This window comes from Eptesicus fuscus, chromosome 7 (genome assembly GCF_027574615.1).
Source record: "Eptesicus fuscus isolate TK198812 chromosome 7, DD_ASM_mEF_20220401, whole genome shotgun sequence".
Taxonomy (NCBI): domain Eukaryota; kingdom Metazoa; phylum Chordata; class Mammalia; order Chiroptera; family Vespertilionidae; genus Eptesicus; species Eptesicus fuscus.
The window spans coordinates 94,186,911-94,206,420 of record NC_072479.1 but is presented as its reverse complement, the minus strand read 5'-3'; the positions used below and the strand labels follow the sequence as shown (position 1 = coordinate 94,206,420).

Below are 19,510 nucleotides of genomic sequence, written 5' to 3'. Positions count from 1 at the left end.
AGGGGACTCTGCCATCCTTTTGGGGCGAAGCTAGGTAAATACGTTCAGGACACGTGGCTGGATTTCAATCCAGTTCTCTCTCTCTCTCACCTTTGCTCTTTAGCAACTGGGCTCAGCATTCCCAGTGAAATCTTGTATGTAGTTTTCTGAAGTCCAAGCCCAGAAAGTCAGCTTGTTTAGTGGTTAATAGAAAAGACCCCCTCCCCCCCCCAAAAAAAAAAATCTCAATTAGGGATCCTGACTGCCTCTGTGAGCGGAGGGCGGGACAAAGGATTATTTCTTGTATCATTAGAATCATCAGCGGTCACGGGCTTACTCCAATGCAGAGAACCTGCTTCCCTTGCTTCTGAGAGTCCTGGAAAAGCCAAATCTGACCAATCACCAGCTCACAGGTGGCCCTGCGCTCCTCCCAGGCAGCTTCCTCCATCCAGGGCGGGCAGCCAAGTCTGGCCTCCTCAAACCCTCCAGCCCTGCGTCAGAACACACCCCCTGGGGGCGGTACTGTGGCGGGAGCGCTGCAGGAGACACCTTTGCAAACTGCCCTCTTCTCCCTGATGTCAGGTTAAAAACCTCAGCACCACGTGCTGCTGACAAACCTGCCGGTGACTGACTGCCTAGAGCCAGAGACCTCACTTGCAGGAGCCAGCATGTCAGCTGTGGTCCTGGAGAGCCGAAGAGGCCTGACCAGGAAACTCTCTGACTTTGGCCAGGTGAGCCTCAGCCGCGCAGAGAGGGGGATGCTGATGTTTCCTACTTCCATAAGCTCACCGCGATGTCTGTTTCCATTAGAAGATAATGACATTGTCCAGGAAGTCATCAGATAACATAGGTCCTCAACAACTGTTTCCCAGGCAGGACATCAGCCCTGCGTGGCTTTCAGGGGGAAAGAGCACTACTTAGGAGTTAGGGATCTGGCTTTTAGTGGCCACCAACCAGCTTGTGTGTCTTTAGACAGGCCACTCTCCCTTTCTGTTGCCTGCTTTGTTCTTCTGTATATTGAAGGGGCTGGTCCTTAATGGTCTGGAATGGGAGATGGGATCCTTCTCCATCTGCCCTTCCGTGATGTTTATGAAATGCCTGCAGCCATCTATTGAAGTGGCAAAATTGTGAGAAATTGCATCCTTTTTTTTTTTTTTTTTTTTAATCTTTGGGAGAAAATGGGGCATGAAGGAAGTCTCAGACTTACTCAGACCTAGGGAAAGAGAACATTAAACAGAGAGGAAAATGAACAAGTTAGCCTTGGACTTGGAATGTGGGAGAGCCCTAAATGTGACTTGGGGATAAGGCCCAGGTGTTGTCTGATTCTCTGGGATTTGCTGCCTTTCTCTTGAGGTGAACAATTGCATTCTTTTATTGACATATCACGCTCCTGGACTCTCTGGTTCCGAATGAAAGCCCAGCTCAGGGAGCAAACCTGACTCTGCAGACACATTTCATCAATAGGGTTAGTGAGAACCATCTAGAGAACAGGAAGGTGGAGGGGAGGGGATGAGTGGTTGATGTTTTAGGATAACCAGAGAAGCTGCAGAACTTTTCACACTGACTTTTGTTTTGAGTTCTGAGAGGAAGACGTCCTTTGAAAATGTATGTGGTGATGCTTGGAAGACGGGAGAGTTTGGGATTGAAGAGGGATGGTGTGGGAGTCAGACAGGTCCCAGAATAGATCCTGACCTGCCATCCTTGTGTTTCTGGCCATAGACCTCCACCATCATGAGAAGAAGTTAGGGACAGTAAAGCTTTGTTTATAAGGCACTGAGAATAAGATTGAGACCCACAAATTGTCACTCTTAATGACTAGAAGTAAAGAGCAGGGTTTAGAACATGCCCCGGTACCCCCTGCACATTGAAAGCAGGGTATTTAACTTTGCAGAGCCTGACCTTTATTCATTTGAAAAATTTGAATAAAAGTGTCCACATCCTAGGGTTGGTGTGAGGATGAAATGAAATAATATCCGTAAAGCTCTTAGCACAGTTCCTGAAACATAGGAAGGTGCCAGTGGTGTATAGCTGGAATGGGCTTAATTGTTCAACAAAATGTGTCTGGAACATTGGCAGGAGGGACCAGCACTGAGTCAGGTATAGTGACTGGTATAGCTTTGTCAGGGAGCAATGCTGGGCATGATGAGGTCAGGAGACCTGGGATCTCATCTTTGGGTTAGTGAAGCTATGTATTGGGAAAGCAATGTAATTGGGGTGGGGAGAGGCCCAGTTCTGTGACTGTAAGATTGGGGAGGAGGAGTGTTTGAACTGGAATAGACTTAAGGATTCCATCCAAGTCTGACAGTGTGTGAAAAAGATACGGTTTATGCCTTCATGAAGCTATCAGCTCAGATAAAGACCATACACTGGATGTAATTCTGACACAAGGTTGGAAGGCATATGGTATGGCAAGCACTCTACACGTGCAACAAGCAGAACAATTCTGCAAGAGATGTTGACTCATTCATTTACTCAACAAAGACTTACTGAGCATCTACCATGTGTCAGGCACAGCAGAGTTTCTACCCTGGAGAAACTTACATTGTATTGTAAGAGATAGACAATAAAAAAGTTAACCAAATGAACATATAATTTCATGCAGAGATAAGTGCTGTGAAGAAAAATAGTGCAGGGAATGGAATAGAAGATGAAGGGAACTCAGAAATCACAACTAAGAAATGATGAAGCTAGTGTTCAAAACCAGATTTGACTCTGAGCCCTCCCTCTCCCCTGCACGCTCCTCTACCTCACTGCTTTCTCCTATAGACAAATGCTGGAATATAGAGGTATGGTGTGTCCATGGCAGGATGCTTGCATCTTTCTTTCAGTTGTCTTATACTGTAGATACATGTGTGTTTAACCACTCAGGCAAATATGCACATCTTACTATGGCCCCTCCAAAGCACTAAGAATGAAAAGCAATGCCCCTGGAATATCCTTGCCAAAGAGTATTATTGCTTATAATTTGGAAAAATGTTCTTTTTCCATACACAATGAATATATTTGTTAGATACAAGCCAACACAATATATTTCTATTGGTAAATGTATTGCTCAATGATCAAAATACTTTTCTTTTTGGTTCTTAGTAAAGTTCTTTCTCCCAGCCCTATTTCTTCCTACTTAGTTTCTGAGCTTCTCTTGTCTGCCTTTACCCATCCTGGAGGTACCTGTGTTTCTAAGTCAACTCACATGTCTATTGGAAACAACTAAGGTTTGGATTGTGAGCCAATAAAAACATATTCTGGAAGAGATTTGGCCAAGGTCCCATGCTGGGTCAATATAGCAATGTTGAAATTACTATCTACCCAAGACCACATCATTTCACAAACTTTCTTGAGCTTCCTTTTATTGAAAGTCTCTCAGGCTTTGAAAAGAGGAGCTGTAGTCCCAGTTGAATCTGACATTAGGAGGCAGAATAAGGACTTTGGAGTTGTTGGCCCCGAGTTAAGTCCAGACTTTGCTACTTATGAACTGGGTGTCTTGGACAGGCCACTTAACCTTGCTGAGTTTATTTCCTCATTTGCAAAACTACTTCATGGGGCTACTGTGGAAACATGTAAACTCGTAGAATAGTGCTAGTTTGCTGCCAAAGATGAAGCTTATTAACTGTGAAAAGTACCAAGTATGGCTCCTGGCACACAGTGGGAACTCGGTCAATATTAATTTTACTAACACGAAAGAGTAGTGACTTATCATATGGCCAATTTAAATTTGCAGGCACAATTGAGAAAAGTCATAATTTGAAGAAAATGGGCTGTATATTTTTATCAGTGATTTTAAAATATTTCATGGTTAAGTGTCACCTGGGATGCTTTAGAAAATGCAGATTCTAAGATCCTACCCAAGATATTCTGATTTGATTGGTTTGGGAGGGACCCAGGAATCCGCATTTGAATAAGGAATCACCAGGTAATTTTGGAGTGGAGATCCAAGGAACACTCACCGAGAAACCCTGATTTAGAAATTGTGTGGGGAGAATGGAGAAAGTAAAAGAGGCACACAGGAACAGGTAAGGAGTGGTATTGAGTAACTGGTGATTAGATCAGAGAAGAGCTCTTACTTTACAAGAAACCTAGGTCTTCATATGGACCTTATGTTCATAGCAGAGGGAATTGTATAGAATGACTGATAATTAGGAGCCTGAGTTCTCGACCTGGGACCACTACCTGTGTGACCTCAGCTGAGTCACTTTCTTTGGCCCGTAGTTTCTCTATCTGGAAAATGAGGGTTTGAACTAAATGAACTCTAAAGCCAAGTCTAGCTCTGTGAGTCAAAATTCAAGTCCCACATGGGTATCAGAAGCCAAAGCAATGCACAGAACGGAGAGGGATTGTTTCTAAGAGAAGTGAGACCCAAGAGGGCTTTTGAGGAAGGGTGAGCTATTTGAAAGAGGGAGAGAGAGGAGTGCAGTGGATTTACCCTAATGAGGAGTTGAAAGGGCAAGGAGGAAACCAGTGTATGGTGGGGAGGTTTTTGGTGAGCCTCAAGAGGCTCTTGACTATCAGAAGGAAGTATTTTATCCCACTGGCCATGAGGGGCCTCTAAAGAACTCAGTAGGAAAAGGACATGAGCAAAATTATTTGGGTTGGATTAAGGAGGATAACTAAGAGCTAGATTAGTGTGCTGGCAGTAGGAACAAAAGAAGGACCTGACCCTGAGAGCTATGTCTGCAGAAGGTCAGATTGGTCTTGGTGGTTGGATGAACATGCACAGGAGTGGAAAGGGGGTGGTGATGGAATTTTCAGCATGGTACATACATGTCTGAATTAAGAGGTGACATCTGTGGAGATGTATCAGTAATATGTCCCTTTTCTTGGAGGCCAACAGGATAAGAGAATGTTGCCAAGGGAACTAGAAACAGAGAAATCCTTTGTCATTTCAAGGAAATCAGAAAGGACTAAGGGCTCAGTGTTCTCTGGTGGGAAGAAGACTGCTGTCAGAAACTCATCTGCATATCTTTGGCAGGGCTTAGAGGAGGGAGAAGGTGGGATAGAGTCTGCTGTAAATCCCGATTCATAGATAGTATTCTGGGTTACATAACAATGGGTAAATTACCTAATTTCTCTAAAGCCTTAATTTTGTCATCAGTAAAAGGAGGCACTTGGAAGTTAATAAAACCTACCTTCTAGATCAAGCATGTCAAACTCAAAGGCTAACATGGGCCAAATAAACAAGGTTTAAGTTTGTGTGGGCCACAAAAAAACAAAAGCTTCAATTTTCATAGAAATGTAGGTTTATTTCGATAGAGACATACTGAATACAAAGAGCTGAAATAAATGATTAATCATTAACATAAAATAATAGAACACTTTAATAAAAATTAATATTTTTTCTGGAACATTAACTTAGGAGAAACTGAATAGCTCTACAAATTAATAAGCGTAATGCAATGAAACTATTTTTTTTGTTCTCCAAAAGCGAAATATTTCCTGTTGTGCACACCAAACAAGTCAGCCCAAGACTAATGACGTGGTAATCAGCTGCTAGTATATTCGCTGCTAGTATTAGTAGAAAGAAATGGTGCACCTGCACGTAAGGCGAGTAATGGAAATGAATGCAACATGATTATAGTAATCAGTCATTAGGGAACGTTGTAGTTCATTATTAATAATTATGTATAACAAAATATTGTAAAAATTAAGTTACAAAACTTTTATTAAAATGTTTCTTACATACCGTTATATTGGCTGGGCCACAAAAATATTAGTTGTGGGCCACATGCGGCCTGCGGGCTGTGAGTTTGACATGCTTGTTCTAGATTGTTACAAGAATTAAATGAGATCATCCAAATGCCTGTGACATTATAGGATCTTAATAAATGATGGCTTAAAAATTTTTAAGAAAGACTACATTATGCTCCATATAAAGATATATAACAGTTCAGTCTTCTAATTCATTTGAAACTCCTTCTAATCACACTTGCTCTGTTTTAGATAAGGTTCTGGGGAAATCTATTTTCTAAATTAAAAGAAGTTCGTCCTAAGGGCATTGGTGTTTATGCAGGGCTTATTACACCAAGTCATTGATAGACCCTATCCAACACATCCTTCCCATTGAGATAATATAACATCCATTCCACTAATTTCTTTAATCTGCTTATAAGAGAGTAATTTTCTGTACATTTTTTTTCTTCCTAGTTTTAAGTATATGCTGTTTATTTTTGGGCACACATGGAACTTTACATATTATTATAAAACTAAAGTAACAAATTTCAGCACTTTCTGGACTGCCAATCCTAATCCAACCTTATTTGCTGTCACATGCATGTAGAAATTGCTAGATCCTTGACATGCTTTGCTGTTTTGTTTAAGACATCTGCCTTCCAGTGGGTTATTTGTGTACTTTTATGTATCCTGTAACTTTTGCTACAGTTGTAGATAGAAGATCTCAGTATACAAGAACAAGTTAATGCTTCCCTGAGAGCTTTGCCAAAGGCCAAGAAGTCATTCTCATGTATTTAAAATATTATCATCATTTTTTATAGACTCCTCTTAATATTCTATTTAAACTACTTTATCTTTTCTTTTTTCATCATCTGAACACTGTTTATACAGGGCTTGTTATTAGCATAATTTTACAGATGAGGAAACTATGAAGGCTAAATGATTTGCCCAAAGTAGTTCAGCTCAGAGGATCCTAACCCACATCTTCAGACTCAAAAGTCTGTGTGTCCTGTTTTTAGGACTTTCTACCCTGTATTTTTCAATGTTTTCCTGGAACACTTTTTAAACCACCTCTAAGGATCTTTTTATTTTTTTAGTTATTTGGTTTGTTGTGTGTCTATTCAACCAAATTTTGAGCTTCTTCATCTTTGAATCTCTGAGCCCTATTACCTGGCACTTGGTGGGTGCTCATTAAAAGGTACTGGACCTACAGGGTGACTGGTGACACCAGTGAATAACTGAAGCTTCTAAAGTTGAGATCTGACCTAGGAGTATTATTGAAAATATCACTGCCCTTGACTTATTTCCCACCACATTATATACTTTTCTATAGAATCTATGTAGTCCAAGGTTTAACTAGATGAAAGAGTTCCTGATGGTCTCCTCCCTGGAGGTTTCACAGAAATGAGTTGCTAAGCCATGGAAAACATTTTAACTAAGTATGTTTAATTCTATAGGAAACAAGCTATATTGAAAACAACTCCAATGAAAATGATGCCGTATCACTGATTTTCTCACTCAAAGAAGAAGTTGGCGCACTGGCCAAAGTCTTGCGCTTATTTGAGGTAAGAGCATTATTCATTTCTGCCTGGGATAGTGGCGTAGCTGACTTCTGTGTCATTTTCTAGTTGGATGCAGTGAACATAGGATCTGGAACTGGCAGACTTTCTTTTCAGCTTAGGCTTTTGCATTAACCAACTGTGTGACTTTAATTAAGTCGTTCTTCTCTCTGAGCCTCAGTTTCTGTATTCATAGTCAGAATCATTCAGAATCTTGGTTGCACACCCAGGAAACCAGCCCTGGCCTTAGACTTCTTTTATCAAACTTTTCTTGAATTAATTACCATCTTCTCAATGTTTTTACTTTTACCAGTAGCGCTTGTTTGCCTTCAGGGTATACATTTCTCTCTGGCCCTGAGGATGGTTTCTTCAGGCAGGGAACCTTGGCTTAGTCATCTTATATCCTCTACACACCCAAATTTTAGTATATTAAATGATCAATTAAGAATGAAATTAAATTTAAATATAAGCAAAGGAAATCAGATTTTTCTTTTACTCTTTGCTCTGGATTTTAAGAAGGAATATTTTTGAACCAATTAAGTTTTACCCTGAGTTCTTTAATAAAATGAAATCTGGTGATTGAATAAGAAAATAAACGGAGAAGAGACAAAACTCCCGTGGAGAAGAATTCCAAATAATTTAAGTAGATATTCTGCTCAGAGACGAGAACCTAACACCCCTCTTCTTCAGTGTGGGTGGCACAGAGTGACTTTCTTCCACAGAAAATAGTATGAGAAGAGGGAAGAGTAACTTTTCTGTGGAGAACCCAACAAGGAATGGCTCAGCCAGGTGATCAAGGTCAAAATCAATGGTGACAAGTCATATTGATAATGATGAGAATGGTACTTTACCTCTGTAGTCTTCCTCCCCCAAACCCATAACCACAGTCTAACCATGAGAAAACATCTCCCAAATTTTAGTTAAGGGACAATATATAAAATACCTGACCCATAACTCCTTAAAACTCAAGATCATAAAAAACTAGAAATATCTGAGAAATTGTTATAGCCAGGAGGAGCCTTAAGGGACATAATGACTAAATGTAATATAGTGATTTGAATGGGATCCTAGAACAGAAAAAAGACATTAGATATAAACTAAGCAAATTCAAATGCAGTAATATCTTTAGTTTGTGATAATGCACTAATATTGGTTTATTAATGTTTCACCACCAATATAAGATGTTAATAATAGGGAAACTGGGTGCAGAGTACATTGAGATTTTCAGTAGTATCCTCTCAGTTTTTCTGTCAATCTAAAATTGATCTAAAAATAGTTTATTAAAAAATTAAACTTGGCTATCCAAAAAGAGAGGTGGGAAATGTCGGTTCTCAAGCAATGGTTGGAGAAGAGAGGCAGGGTACTTTCTGAATGACAGTTTATAAAAATAATATATCTGTAAAATGCTCCTTTGTAACAATTTAGCCTTTGTATTATTCAGTCAATCAAATCAGCATTTTCCCCTTGAGAGGTCAGGCATTAGAGTTAATAAATTAAATAATAGTAAATTAATAGGATGTTTTCAACTTAATAAATAAACCACAAGTAACTAAATTACCCAGACTGGATGAAATGTACCCAAGGAGTGTGTGTGTGTGTGTGTGTGTGTGTGTGTGTGTGTGTGTATGTGTGTGTGTGTGTACTCTGGGTAAACTTTTTAAAATTAAATTCATTGGGTGACATCGGTTACTAACATTACATAAGTCTCAAGGATGCAATTCCACAATACATCATCTGTGCATTGCATTGTGTGCTCACCATTTGGGTGAACTTTTTAAAGCATTATCCAAAAAGCTGAATTGCCCTTGTCAAGATGTGATGTTATTATACCCACTTATAGAGGAGGACACAGAAGTTACTGTCCTGGGTGATTGGTAAAAGGCCTGGTGTTGGTATGTATTGATTTTTTCCCAGATGTATTTCAGAAGCTGCCCTAAACATTGTATAAGCCAGCATGCCTTCTGCTCCTCCTTACCAGCCTGGCAAAATGCAGAGTTAAGTTGCAATTATTCAGAGTGCCAAGGCAAGGAGGAAAATCTCATTCTAGCGTGTGTGCAACCACATTAAGTGATAAGCCGGGCTTGGTTTGGTCCTCATTCAATGTGGTGAAGAAGTATTACTCCATTTTATGAATGAGGAAACTGACATTTTGTGAGGTGACCTTACAGCTAAGGTGTTATGGAGATGGGGCTGAGCTCTGCATCTCAGGTTCCAAGGCCCACAGGCTCTCTCTGAACTGCCAAATATAGCTCTCCCTGTACACCTGAAACATCTATGGAGTTTTTCCAATGTGCAAATATTCTGGCTCCATCCTCCCATTCTCTGGGGGCAGGAGGATCTGTTACAGGTATTCTTTCTTTCTTTTTTTCCAAATTGAAAAATGTGTCAAAATACAAGAAAAATAATTGTCCATAATTCCACTATCCACAATAAACCACTGTGAGCATGTGGACATATTCACTTTCATTTTTTTGCATGTATAATTATGGTTTCCAAAATTACAAATTGACATATTGTTATTTAAAAATATAGAACATTCACGATATAGCTATAGTTCTTTCTATAGTCCCTCAATCCTGTCATCCTGCAAACATCCTGGGCACAGCATTATTATTATATTTTTAAAATATGTTTTTATTGATTTTTAGAGCGAGAGGAAGGGGAAGGGAAAGAGAGATAGAAACATTGATGAGAGAAGAACATCATTGATTGGCTGCCTCCTGCACTCCCCGCACTGGGGATTGAGCCCACAACCCAGGCATGTGCCCTGACCAAGAATCAAATTGGTGACCTCTTGGTTCCTGGGTTGACACTCAATCACTGAGCCACAATGGCTGGGCTAGGCAACATTCTTATCAGTTTAGTACATTTTCTTCCAGTCCTTTGAAAAGCTTTATTAATATTGACAAGTACCATGCTTTGCACATTGCTCTGAAACCTCTTTGTGTCAGTTCAGTAGAGTGGTCAAGAGCGTGGACTCTGGGAGATGGTGCTGTGGCTTTGGGACAGCTGTTTGATTTTCCTGTGCTTTAGTTCCTTATCTGTAAAATGGGAATAGGATAGTGTCTGCTTTAAAGGGTAGTTGTGAGGATTAAATCCTTAATGCCTATAAAACCCTCAGAGCAGTTACATATTAATAAGTGTTCAGTAAGAATTTCTATATAGTTTTTTTCCGAATGAAATGTTTTTGAGATATAACCTTTAAGCTCTTAATATGTACTCCATTCGGTGGAAGCTTTCTTAGCCCCTATTCACCAGGAGCACATACAAGGCATCCTAGCTCCTCCAACAAAAAGCGAGGTCTGCAGGGGAGGGCAGACTTCTCCCAGCGTGGCGAGGTTTCATTCCCTTCCTGAGAGCCCATCTTTTCCTTAGATGATTAGCACCAAAGCCACCATCCCATGAAGAGATGATGTTGCCTGCCAATGGGCCCGTGGCTTTGTAGACCTCAGCTAGTAACATCAGAATGCAACACGTGTTTAATGTTTATAACAGAGACACACGGGTGCTGTGTTTGCATGTGCTGGGCGGGTGGTGGGAGCAAAGAAGCAAATGTTTTAGTGAATTGGGGCCACAAGACTAGGAATATACCAAAACCTGTACCTGCTAACCTACCAATGCCCCATTGTCCTCAGTGACTTGTTCTGCCAATTCTTTATGCATTTATTTAAACATTTTCCATAGCTCTCTATTTTTTAGCCTCTACTACTTCATGTCCCATACCTTCTTAACAAAAAAAGTCTCCTGTGAGACTTTACTGCAAGTGGTTAATGGGCTATAAAATTAGAAGCAGGCTCCTTGGGGAAACTGCACAGAAGCGGTCTCTCTCCCCTAACTAGCCCTCTGCTAATCACCGCACTGTGTATTCTCTAGGGAAGGGAACAAGCAAATCAGCAGATATGCAGAGCTCTTAAGTGACGGGTATGCCCCATTAGCATCATGTAATTGATGGAGACACAGAGGCTCAGGCGAAAAAAGCTGCCCAGTGCTAGATACTGGGAGCTAAACATTGCTTCATACTTAACCCCTCCTTTTTCACAGTAGACTGGTCTTTTGGAAACAAATGGGAAAGACACAATCTATGTTTGTCACATTCACTTCCTACACTCTATCTACCTCTGCCCAGACGGCTCATGATTTCCCCTCATCAGATATTCAGTGGGCTCATACTCTCTCCTGTATGCATTCAGCTTATATATATGCATGTCCTGTGTTCAGACCCTATATAGGTGCTGTGGAGACCGGGATGAGCCAGACATTCCCTGTCACTATAGACTTTGGAAGAGGTCGGGGTTCTATAAGCTTCCTTAACCCAGACTTGAGATAGAGTTGGTCAGGAAAGGTTTAAGCTGAAACATGAAGGGGTGGGCCAGGGGAGAGGCAGAGGGAAGTATATTCCAAAACAAAGAAACAAATGACTTGAAGTTAGAGAATAAACAGGGGATCTGGTTATGAAATCCTCAAATCCTTGGCCCTTTGCTCACCTCATGTTTCTGGGGACAGAGGCCGGGTGGCAGGAGGCATCCAGACAGGCAATGTTTACTACTCTCAAGTTTGGACTTTGAGGTCTGCCCGTGACCCCTGGGCCTGGTGAGCAGGACAAGATTGAGAGTAAATCACGAGGGTTGCTTTTACCCGACCCTGGCCTTAGATCCAGGGCAGTCATGAGCAGGAAAATGCTTACGGGAAACATTTCTTCTTTAATAAAAATAAGAAGAGCTTTGAGTCCCACTGGAGGAGAAAAGTTTTTAGAATCCAGATGACGTTTTCATTTTATTTAAATCCCCAAATATAGGCAATGATATAAAGAACACCCATGTAACTCACTACCTGCCTAAGAAATAAAACATTGTATGAATGACTAATGTCCTTGGGTACCCCTTCCTCCTGTACTCCCTCCTGAGAGGTAGCTGTGAATCTGAATTTTATGCATGTGATTCCCATACATGTTTTATACTTTGTTCTATATAAATAAGCATTAATGATGCATGACATCGTTTTGCAAGCTTTAATCTTCATAACATTGTAACTCTCCCGCAGCTCTCTTTTGTGAGGAGAGGGTAGTGAGCATTGTTTTGGAGATTTGCTCACACAGTTCTTGCTCATTCCTTTCCCCTCTATATATTCTTCTGTGTGGCTGTATTTATCCACTTCCTGTTGGTGGATACCTAGGTGGCTTCCTTGGTTTGTCCACACAAATGGTGCTGCACTAAACATTTCGTGCAGGCCTAATGTCCTGTTTATTGAAAGGAAGAACCTCAAGTGGAAAACAAGCATTGTTTTTAGCTGCTGAACAGTTCAGAGCTGAACACACTTGAGAAATAGCAACAGAGAGCTTACTTTCCCCCTTTCGTTATGAAGTTTGTTTAGACAGCGCTGTGGCCCATTGACAGCACACACATGATTGCTTTTCGGTGGCCTGGACTGGAACAGACCACAGTGCCTTTTTGATCATATCACTCTGGTGGCAAGAAAAGGTGTAGAAAGAGGAATGTAAGAAAAAGAAAGGCATTTTCTCTAAAGCCTTGAAAAGATCCTGGATAAAGCTGCTACCCCAGCTCTCCCCAGGAAGAGGTCTTCTCCAAGTTGCACACAAGCCCAATTACATGGAGGGGAGGGTGGGGAAGAAATAATCTAACAAGAAGGGGGAAGACTCAGGGAAGAAAAGGCCAAAAGATTTCAAGAGACACTTCCAAATGAAGCAAGCGTAGAATCCCAAAAGGTAGTCTCTGGGGTGCGAATCCTACTGAAAGTCCAGCATGAATCTGCTCAAGAGCGCTCCTCCAAGGTAGAGTGTGTGTGAGGTGGGGAGTGGGAGAAGTAATCTTGAGCTCCCTCTAGAAATGAATTGTGTTTATACTTTTCTGAATGTTTTCGGTTTCCTGTTAATCCCAGTGGGTTTAATTTCCAGACTCTTGATCAATCGAAGCTGTTGCGGGCCCTCTCACAAGAGGAGACCAGTGAAATATATAAGAAGCCCTGCCTGCACCACCATACAATTCCTTTTCAATCTTTGCAACTATCATTTCTCACCCCAAATATTGTTAGAGCCTCTGGATTGTTCCTGCCCTTGCCCCATTACAGTCTATTCATAAAACAATTGTCAGAATGTTCCTTTTAAAACATGAGTCAAAGGATGTCTCCTCTTCCAGATTACCTCCCTTAGCTTCTTCCATCACTTGGAGTGAAAACCAATCTTCAGGTAATGGCCAACAATGCCTTATGTGGCTTTCACTGTCACTTCTCTCCCTCATTTCCTAGTGCCCTCCCTCTTGCTCACTCTGCCCTAGTCAATACTGGCCTCCTTGCTGGCTCTTAGTCATATTGGACACTATCTTACCCCAGGGCCTTTGCACTTACTGTTCCCTCATGCCTTGCTCCCTCACTGACTTCAGGTTGATGCTTACATGTCAGCTGTTTATTTTTTGAGGCCTTCCTGACCACACTGTTTAAAATGGCACCTCTGAAATAACTGATCCCTTTTTCGGCTTTATTTTCCTCCATCCCATCTGAAGATGGTTTTTAGTTATTTATGACAGTTATTATTTGTCTCCTCCTTCGAGAAGGTAAGCTTCAGGCAGGCAGGGATTCTTCCTGCTCTGTTCCCTGTTGTACCCCAGTGTTTGGCCCATGGAAAGTACTTGACTGGATGAGCTATTGGAAGTTTCTGTTTGTTTGCTTGAGACCAATGATTTGGGACATTCTTTGTGAAAGTCTTTGATGTGACCTCTGAAATAGGCAGGGCATAACTTCACTTACGTGCACTCGAAGGCAGCAGCAGGTAGTGTGGTCCAAGAAGTTCTTGTTTCCAGTCTGGTCTCTGAAAACATGCTCAGCTTTTCCTTCTCCCTTTTGAAACATGTTCCAGGGAAACGAGCTGGAACAGAATGTGTTTCGATGTCCAGGGAAATGTATATCCTACCACGATGAGAGAGGCAGAGTACAATGAGTTCTTACTGAATACCTATGAAGGCAGCCAACATTCTACTTTCTCTCTTTCTAATTCTCACTAAGCTGACAGGTAACATTATTATCTTTATTTCAAATATGAACAAACACAAGCTTGATGCATTTCATTCTAGTCTTTTGTTGTCCTGGGCATCATTTTTTTAAAAATTGTTAATTATCACATATCTACATCCATCATAAGTATTTTCCCAAGGGGTTGTCATTATAACCCTGTAAGAAATAAAGTCAATTTTTCATTATAAAAGTCATAAACATTGTTTTAGAAAAGTTGAACTGTGATAAAATGAAAATAGAAAGAAGGAAACAAAAATCACCTATGGGCCCATTATCTAGAGACCACCAGTATTCCCATGTCATTCAATGGCCACTGACACTTTATTTTATATAAGATGTTGTTGTGAATTGTTTTTCTAATAGTTGTGTCATCTCTACCGAGTGGTTACACTATAGTCTACCTACCCATTTCCCTATTGTGGGAATTTAGTTAGTTTATACACTTTGGTAAAGTATGTCCCCATAAGTTAAGTCTCTAGAATAGCACAAACTGATTTTGGGGTACAAATTGTTTTACGGCTCTTCCCAGAGGCAGTGCTGTTGCCAGGGGTGTGGTGTGGGTGGTGAGTACTAACAGCCTATGATCAGCCTTCCAGCCCTTCCTCCCCCTACACGCCCTCCCTCCAACCCCCCACCTCTGTCCTCCTTAGTCAGCAGGTGAGCTTGCCAGAGGTGTGGCCTGTCCTGGCTATTGGCGTTGCTGTGTTCTCTGCTCTCCAAATGTCAGGGATTGGTTCTTTCTTCTTTTTGAAGTTTCAACTTATGTAAATAGCCGGTGGAACTCACCCACTCTCTTTCTTTCTGAGCCAAGAAGGATGACAATATTCTTTTTTTTTGTTTAGGAAGTTACCTCTGTTTGCTTAGAAAACTTCAAAGCAACTGCTATCTCTCTGGCCTTCCCTCCTCCACCTTCTCTCTCTCTGGTCCATGTCCTTACATTGGGTAACCTGGGGTCACCATCGGGGCTGTATCCTCTGTAGCTAGTGCCCACAGATAACCACTCCATCACCATGGCTCTGAAGTTAGAAAAAATGGGCCCCTGTCTCCTACCACTTTTGGCAAAACCCCTTCATCTCTGATTTCACTCTGTACTTCTCCTTTAACCTCCTCAAAGGGTTGTGGGGAAGATCACAGAAAATAATTCTAAACTGTGAAGTGATATTCAAGGTGAAAAATGTATTTATATTGTAATTATTCATGTTCTCTTTACCTGCCATTAACCATCAAGGGCAAAAAAACCCACAAACTTCTTGAATGATAAAGTTGATTAATTTTGTGTTTTGAAGTTGTTAAGTTATTCAAGTTAAACATTATTTTTTCAGGGTATATTCAGTCTATTTAAATGTTTGGGGTAACCCCATTTATGTGCTTCTTTTTAAAAAATATTTTTATTGATTTCAGAGATGAAAGCAGAGGGAGAGAGATAGAAACATCAATGATGAGAGAGAATCATAGATCAGCTGCCTCCTGCATGCCTCCTCCTGGGGATTGAGCCCACAACTCAGGCATGTGCCCTGACTGGGAATTGAACTGTGACCTCATGGTTCATAGGTCGACACTCAACCACTGAGCCACACTGGCTGGACTATTTGCTTATTTTAATAAAGGGTAGAGGGCGCCCCTTGGATGTCTTTACAATGAGCAGCACTCTCAATGAAATCACAGACTTTCTGAACAAGTAGCAGATAACTTGCCATGCATTAAAATTTCACACCAATTTAAGTAACTGACTTTTTAATTACGAATTCATAATAGTGAAATCTCACCAGCTAAAGACATTGAATTTGAGTAGGTATATCAAGTAATTATTATTTTTGTGGCATCTAATACAAGCAGCCTCTCCCCTTCTCAGTGAGCCTCATGTATCCACCCTGTTAAATACTGCATTATGTCTGTTGTTTATCTCCCTATAACTTGAATGGAAGCTTTCATAAAGAGAAGTACCTTTGTTTTGTTCACTGATGTAGCCCAACCACCTAGAAGAGGAATGGGTACTGGTCGACGCTGCCTACACATTTGTTGTATATTTGAATAAAAATATGAACAATAATTATACTAAATAATTTTTACTGAGCATTTACCATGTACCCAGTGGCAGTGTACATGTATCATTTCATCCAATGTCCCCAATAAATTTATGAAGCAGGTGTCACTTTTATCACCAAATTACAGATGTGGAAACTGAAGGTTAGAAACATAAAGTAAATTGCTTCAGGTCTCATAGCCAATATAATTGAGAACTTGGATTTAAACCCAATTAACTTGACTCCTATGGACCGTGTTCAAGCAGAAAAATGTTGCTTCTATATTATCTATTCATTGAGATATTATTATTGAGATTCTATGGGATTTCATTTGGTAAAGGGAGTTTCCCTATGTAAATATTTCTGGCCAACACTGTCCTAGACAGTTGAACCAAATCAACATCTATGGTTGCAACTCTAGGCCATGAGCAGATTTCCATGTGGTTAAATTCTACAGTATTGGAATTATATCATCACCTCTTGCCATTTGTTATTGGGTTTTGAGAAAAAAAAAAAGAAAATAGACAACTTGTGCAACTTCAAGGACTTTCTTCTTCTCTGGTTGGGAAATCCTATTCGCCATCTGTCTGCATTTCCTATGTGGTGTGTTCTGCTCTGGTTTGGTGTGTTTGGTCTGCGTTCATGCCAACAACTGTCCGCTTCACATGCCCAATTCTGTTTTCTAGGAGAATGAAATAAATCTGACCCACATTGAATCCAGACCTTCACGCTTAAAGAAAGATGAGTATGAAATCTTCACCAGTCTGGACAAGAGCAGCATGCCTACTCTGACCAACATCATTAACATCTTGAAGCACGAGATCGGTGCCACCGTGCATGAGCTTTCCCGAGAGAAGAAGAAAGACACAGGTAAGAAAGAGAGAAATTTTGAAACCCTAGTTACTCTATATTCTGTTTATAATAATATCTACCCTGGAAGACCATTGCGGGGTTAAGCGAGAGAATGTAGGTTAGGGATCTAGACGAGAGCCTAGCATATTTTGGACATTTAGTAAATGTTAGTTCTTTCCCTGCTTCCTCTGGAGAGTTATTTCTTATATTAATTGTTTTCTTTCTGCTGCTGCCATTTTTATATATTTTTCATTCTTGGGTTGTCACGCTCTCCATCTCCTATCTCTAGAGGGAAGATGGTTAGTGTCCAGGGTGCTTTTTATGTAAACACAACTTCAAGACAAATTCCATGGTCATTGCCATTCCAACCAAAGGGCTGTCCCCACATCCTTGTCATAGTATGTAGATTCTGTAGCTGGCAACTGCCTGTCCCTTGTCCTAGTGCTTTCATTTCTTTATTTGTCTTCTTCTCTAGATTATGAGCTTCCTATAGGCAAAGGGAGTATTTTTTTTTTAATATTTATATCCTATGAGTTTAGCCCAGTGCTTAGAACACAGGTGCTGAGCAAATATTTGGGAGTGAATGATTAAATCCAGGAGTTGTCAAGATTTGCCCTGCCTCCTCATTGACTTGCTGAAGTGTTGCCCATTGATGACCCCTGAACAATAAGTCAACAAAGTAGGGCTATAAAGTGGGGTTGAACAGACTTCAGTTCAAGTCCTACCTCTTCCACTTAAAGACTTTGAGACCCCTGGCAAGTCCCTTTCACTGCTCTGACCTCAATTTTTCAGGGAGTTTCTGTGAGGGTTAAATGAGTTCACACATATACTGCCTGTCTGGCAAATGATAGCATGTGGTTGTTGTTACCATTATGCGTATCCTAAAAGGAATACAGAGGGACAAAGTGATTGCTTTTAGGATACAAAACATATTGAGATAAACTATCCTATATAATAAAAGGGTAAAATGCAAATTCTATATAATAAAAGGGTAAAATGCAAATTGACTCTAATGGCGGAATGACTGGAACAACTGGTCGCTATGATGCACACTGACCACCAGGGGGCAGAAGCTCAATTCAGGAGCTGCCCCCTGGTGGTCAATGTGCTCCCACGGGGGATCTCCGCTCAGCCACAAGCCAGGCTGATGGCTGTGAGTGCAGTAGTGGTTGTGGGAGTCTCTCCTGCCACCTTGGCAGTGCTAAGGTTGTCTGACTGATGTGGAGTGGGCCTAAGTCATCAGTTGGACATCCCCCGAGGGCTCTCGGGCTGCCAGAGGGATGTCTGACTGCCAGCTTAGGCCCAATCCTCCAGTGAGTGGGCCTAAGCTGGCAGTGGACATCACCCAAAGGGTCCTGGACTGCAAGAAGGTGTGGGCTGGGCTGAGGGAACCCCCCCAAGTGCGCACTGGGCCTCTAATGTTTAATAAATGTTTGTTTGTTTTTAAAGCATTTTCATGCTTATGGGAAAATTGGGCAAGAAGTGCAGAGAGTTCTCACATGTGCTCTTTCTCTCCCCCCTCTCCACCTCAGTTTCTCCTGTTATTAACATCTTGCATTAGTGTGCTAAATTTTTAATAATTGATGAGCCATAGTGATACAATATTAATCACTAAAGTCTATAGTTTATGTTAGAGATCATGCTTTGTATTGTACAGCTCTTTTGATTTTGACAAATGCAGATAATGACATGGTGATCAACAATGGTGGATAGTGTCATGTATCCATCATTCCAGGTTCATGCAGTTGGTTTAATTGCCCCCCAAATGCCCTGTGCTCCACTGATTTTTCTCTCCTTCTTCACTTGATCCCTTTGGAAACAATTGATCTTTTACTGTTTTCCTGATTCTGACTTTTCTAGAATGGCATATAGTTGGGATCAGAGTATGTAGTGGTTTCTTTCACTTAGCACCATATATTTAATTTCTTTATATCTTTTTGTGACTCAATGGCTCATTTCCTTTTAGTGCTGAATAATGTTCCATTGTATGGATGTACCATATATGGCTTATCATTCGCCTATCAAAGGACATTTTGGTTGAGTCCTAGTTGTGATGATTATGAATAAAGCTGTTATAAACATTCATGAACAGGTTTTTGTGTGAACCTGAGTTCTCAGTTCATTTAGGTAAATACGTAGGAGTATAAATGCTGAGATGAACTAGTTTTTCTAAATAACTAAAAAAAATTATATTGTACAATCAAAAGTTGTGTTGTTGTTTTTTTGTAAAAACACTGAAGAGTTTACGTCAAGAGGATTTCAGGCTCTGTCACTGAAAATAGCATTTTAATAGGCAGAGATGTTTAAAATGAGACAAGACCCACCTCTTAGCACAGGCCATTGACACAGTTTCTATAAGATGCCTCCAAGGCCTTCCTAGGAGATCGCTACTCCTTCTCTGCCCTCATC

At 40.8% G+C, this 19,510-nt stretch overlaps 1 protein-coding gene across 1 annotated transcript in view; it reads left to right on the top strand.

The window, feature by feature from the left end:
* The first annotated feature begins 638 nt into the window (after window positions 1-638).
* PAH (phenylalanine hydroxylase) overlaps window positions 639-19,510 on the top strand; it is a 51,040-nt gene continuing 32,168 nt past the window's right edge. Inside the window, exons 1-3 of the mRNA XM_008144746.3 lie at window positions 639-710; window positions 7,101-7,208; window positions 16,936-17,119. Of these exons, the coding sequence (XP_008142968.1) occupies window positions 648-710; window positions 7,101-7,208; window positions 16,936-17,119 (355 nt within the window). The 5' untranslated portion in view covers window positions 639-647. The remainder of the gene's footprint in view (window positions 711-7,100; window positions 7,209-16,935; window positions 17,120-19,510) is intronic.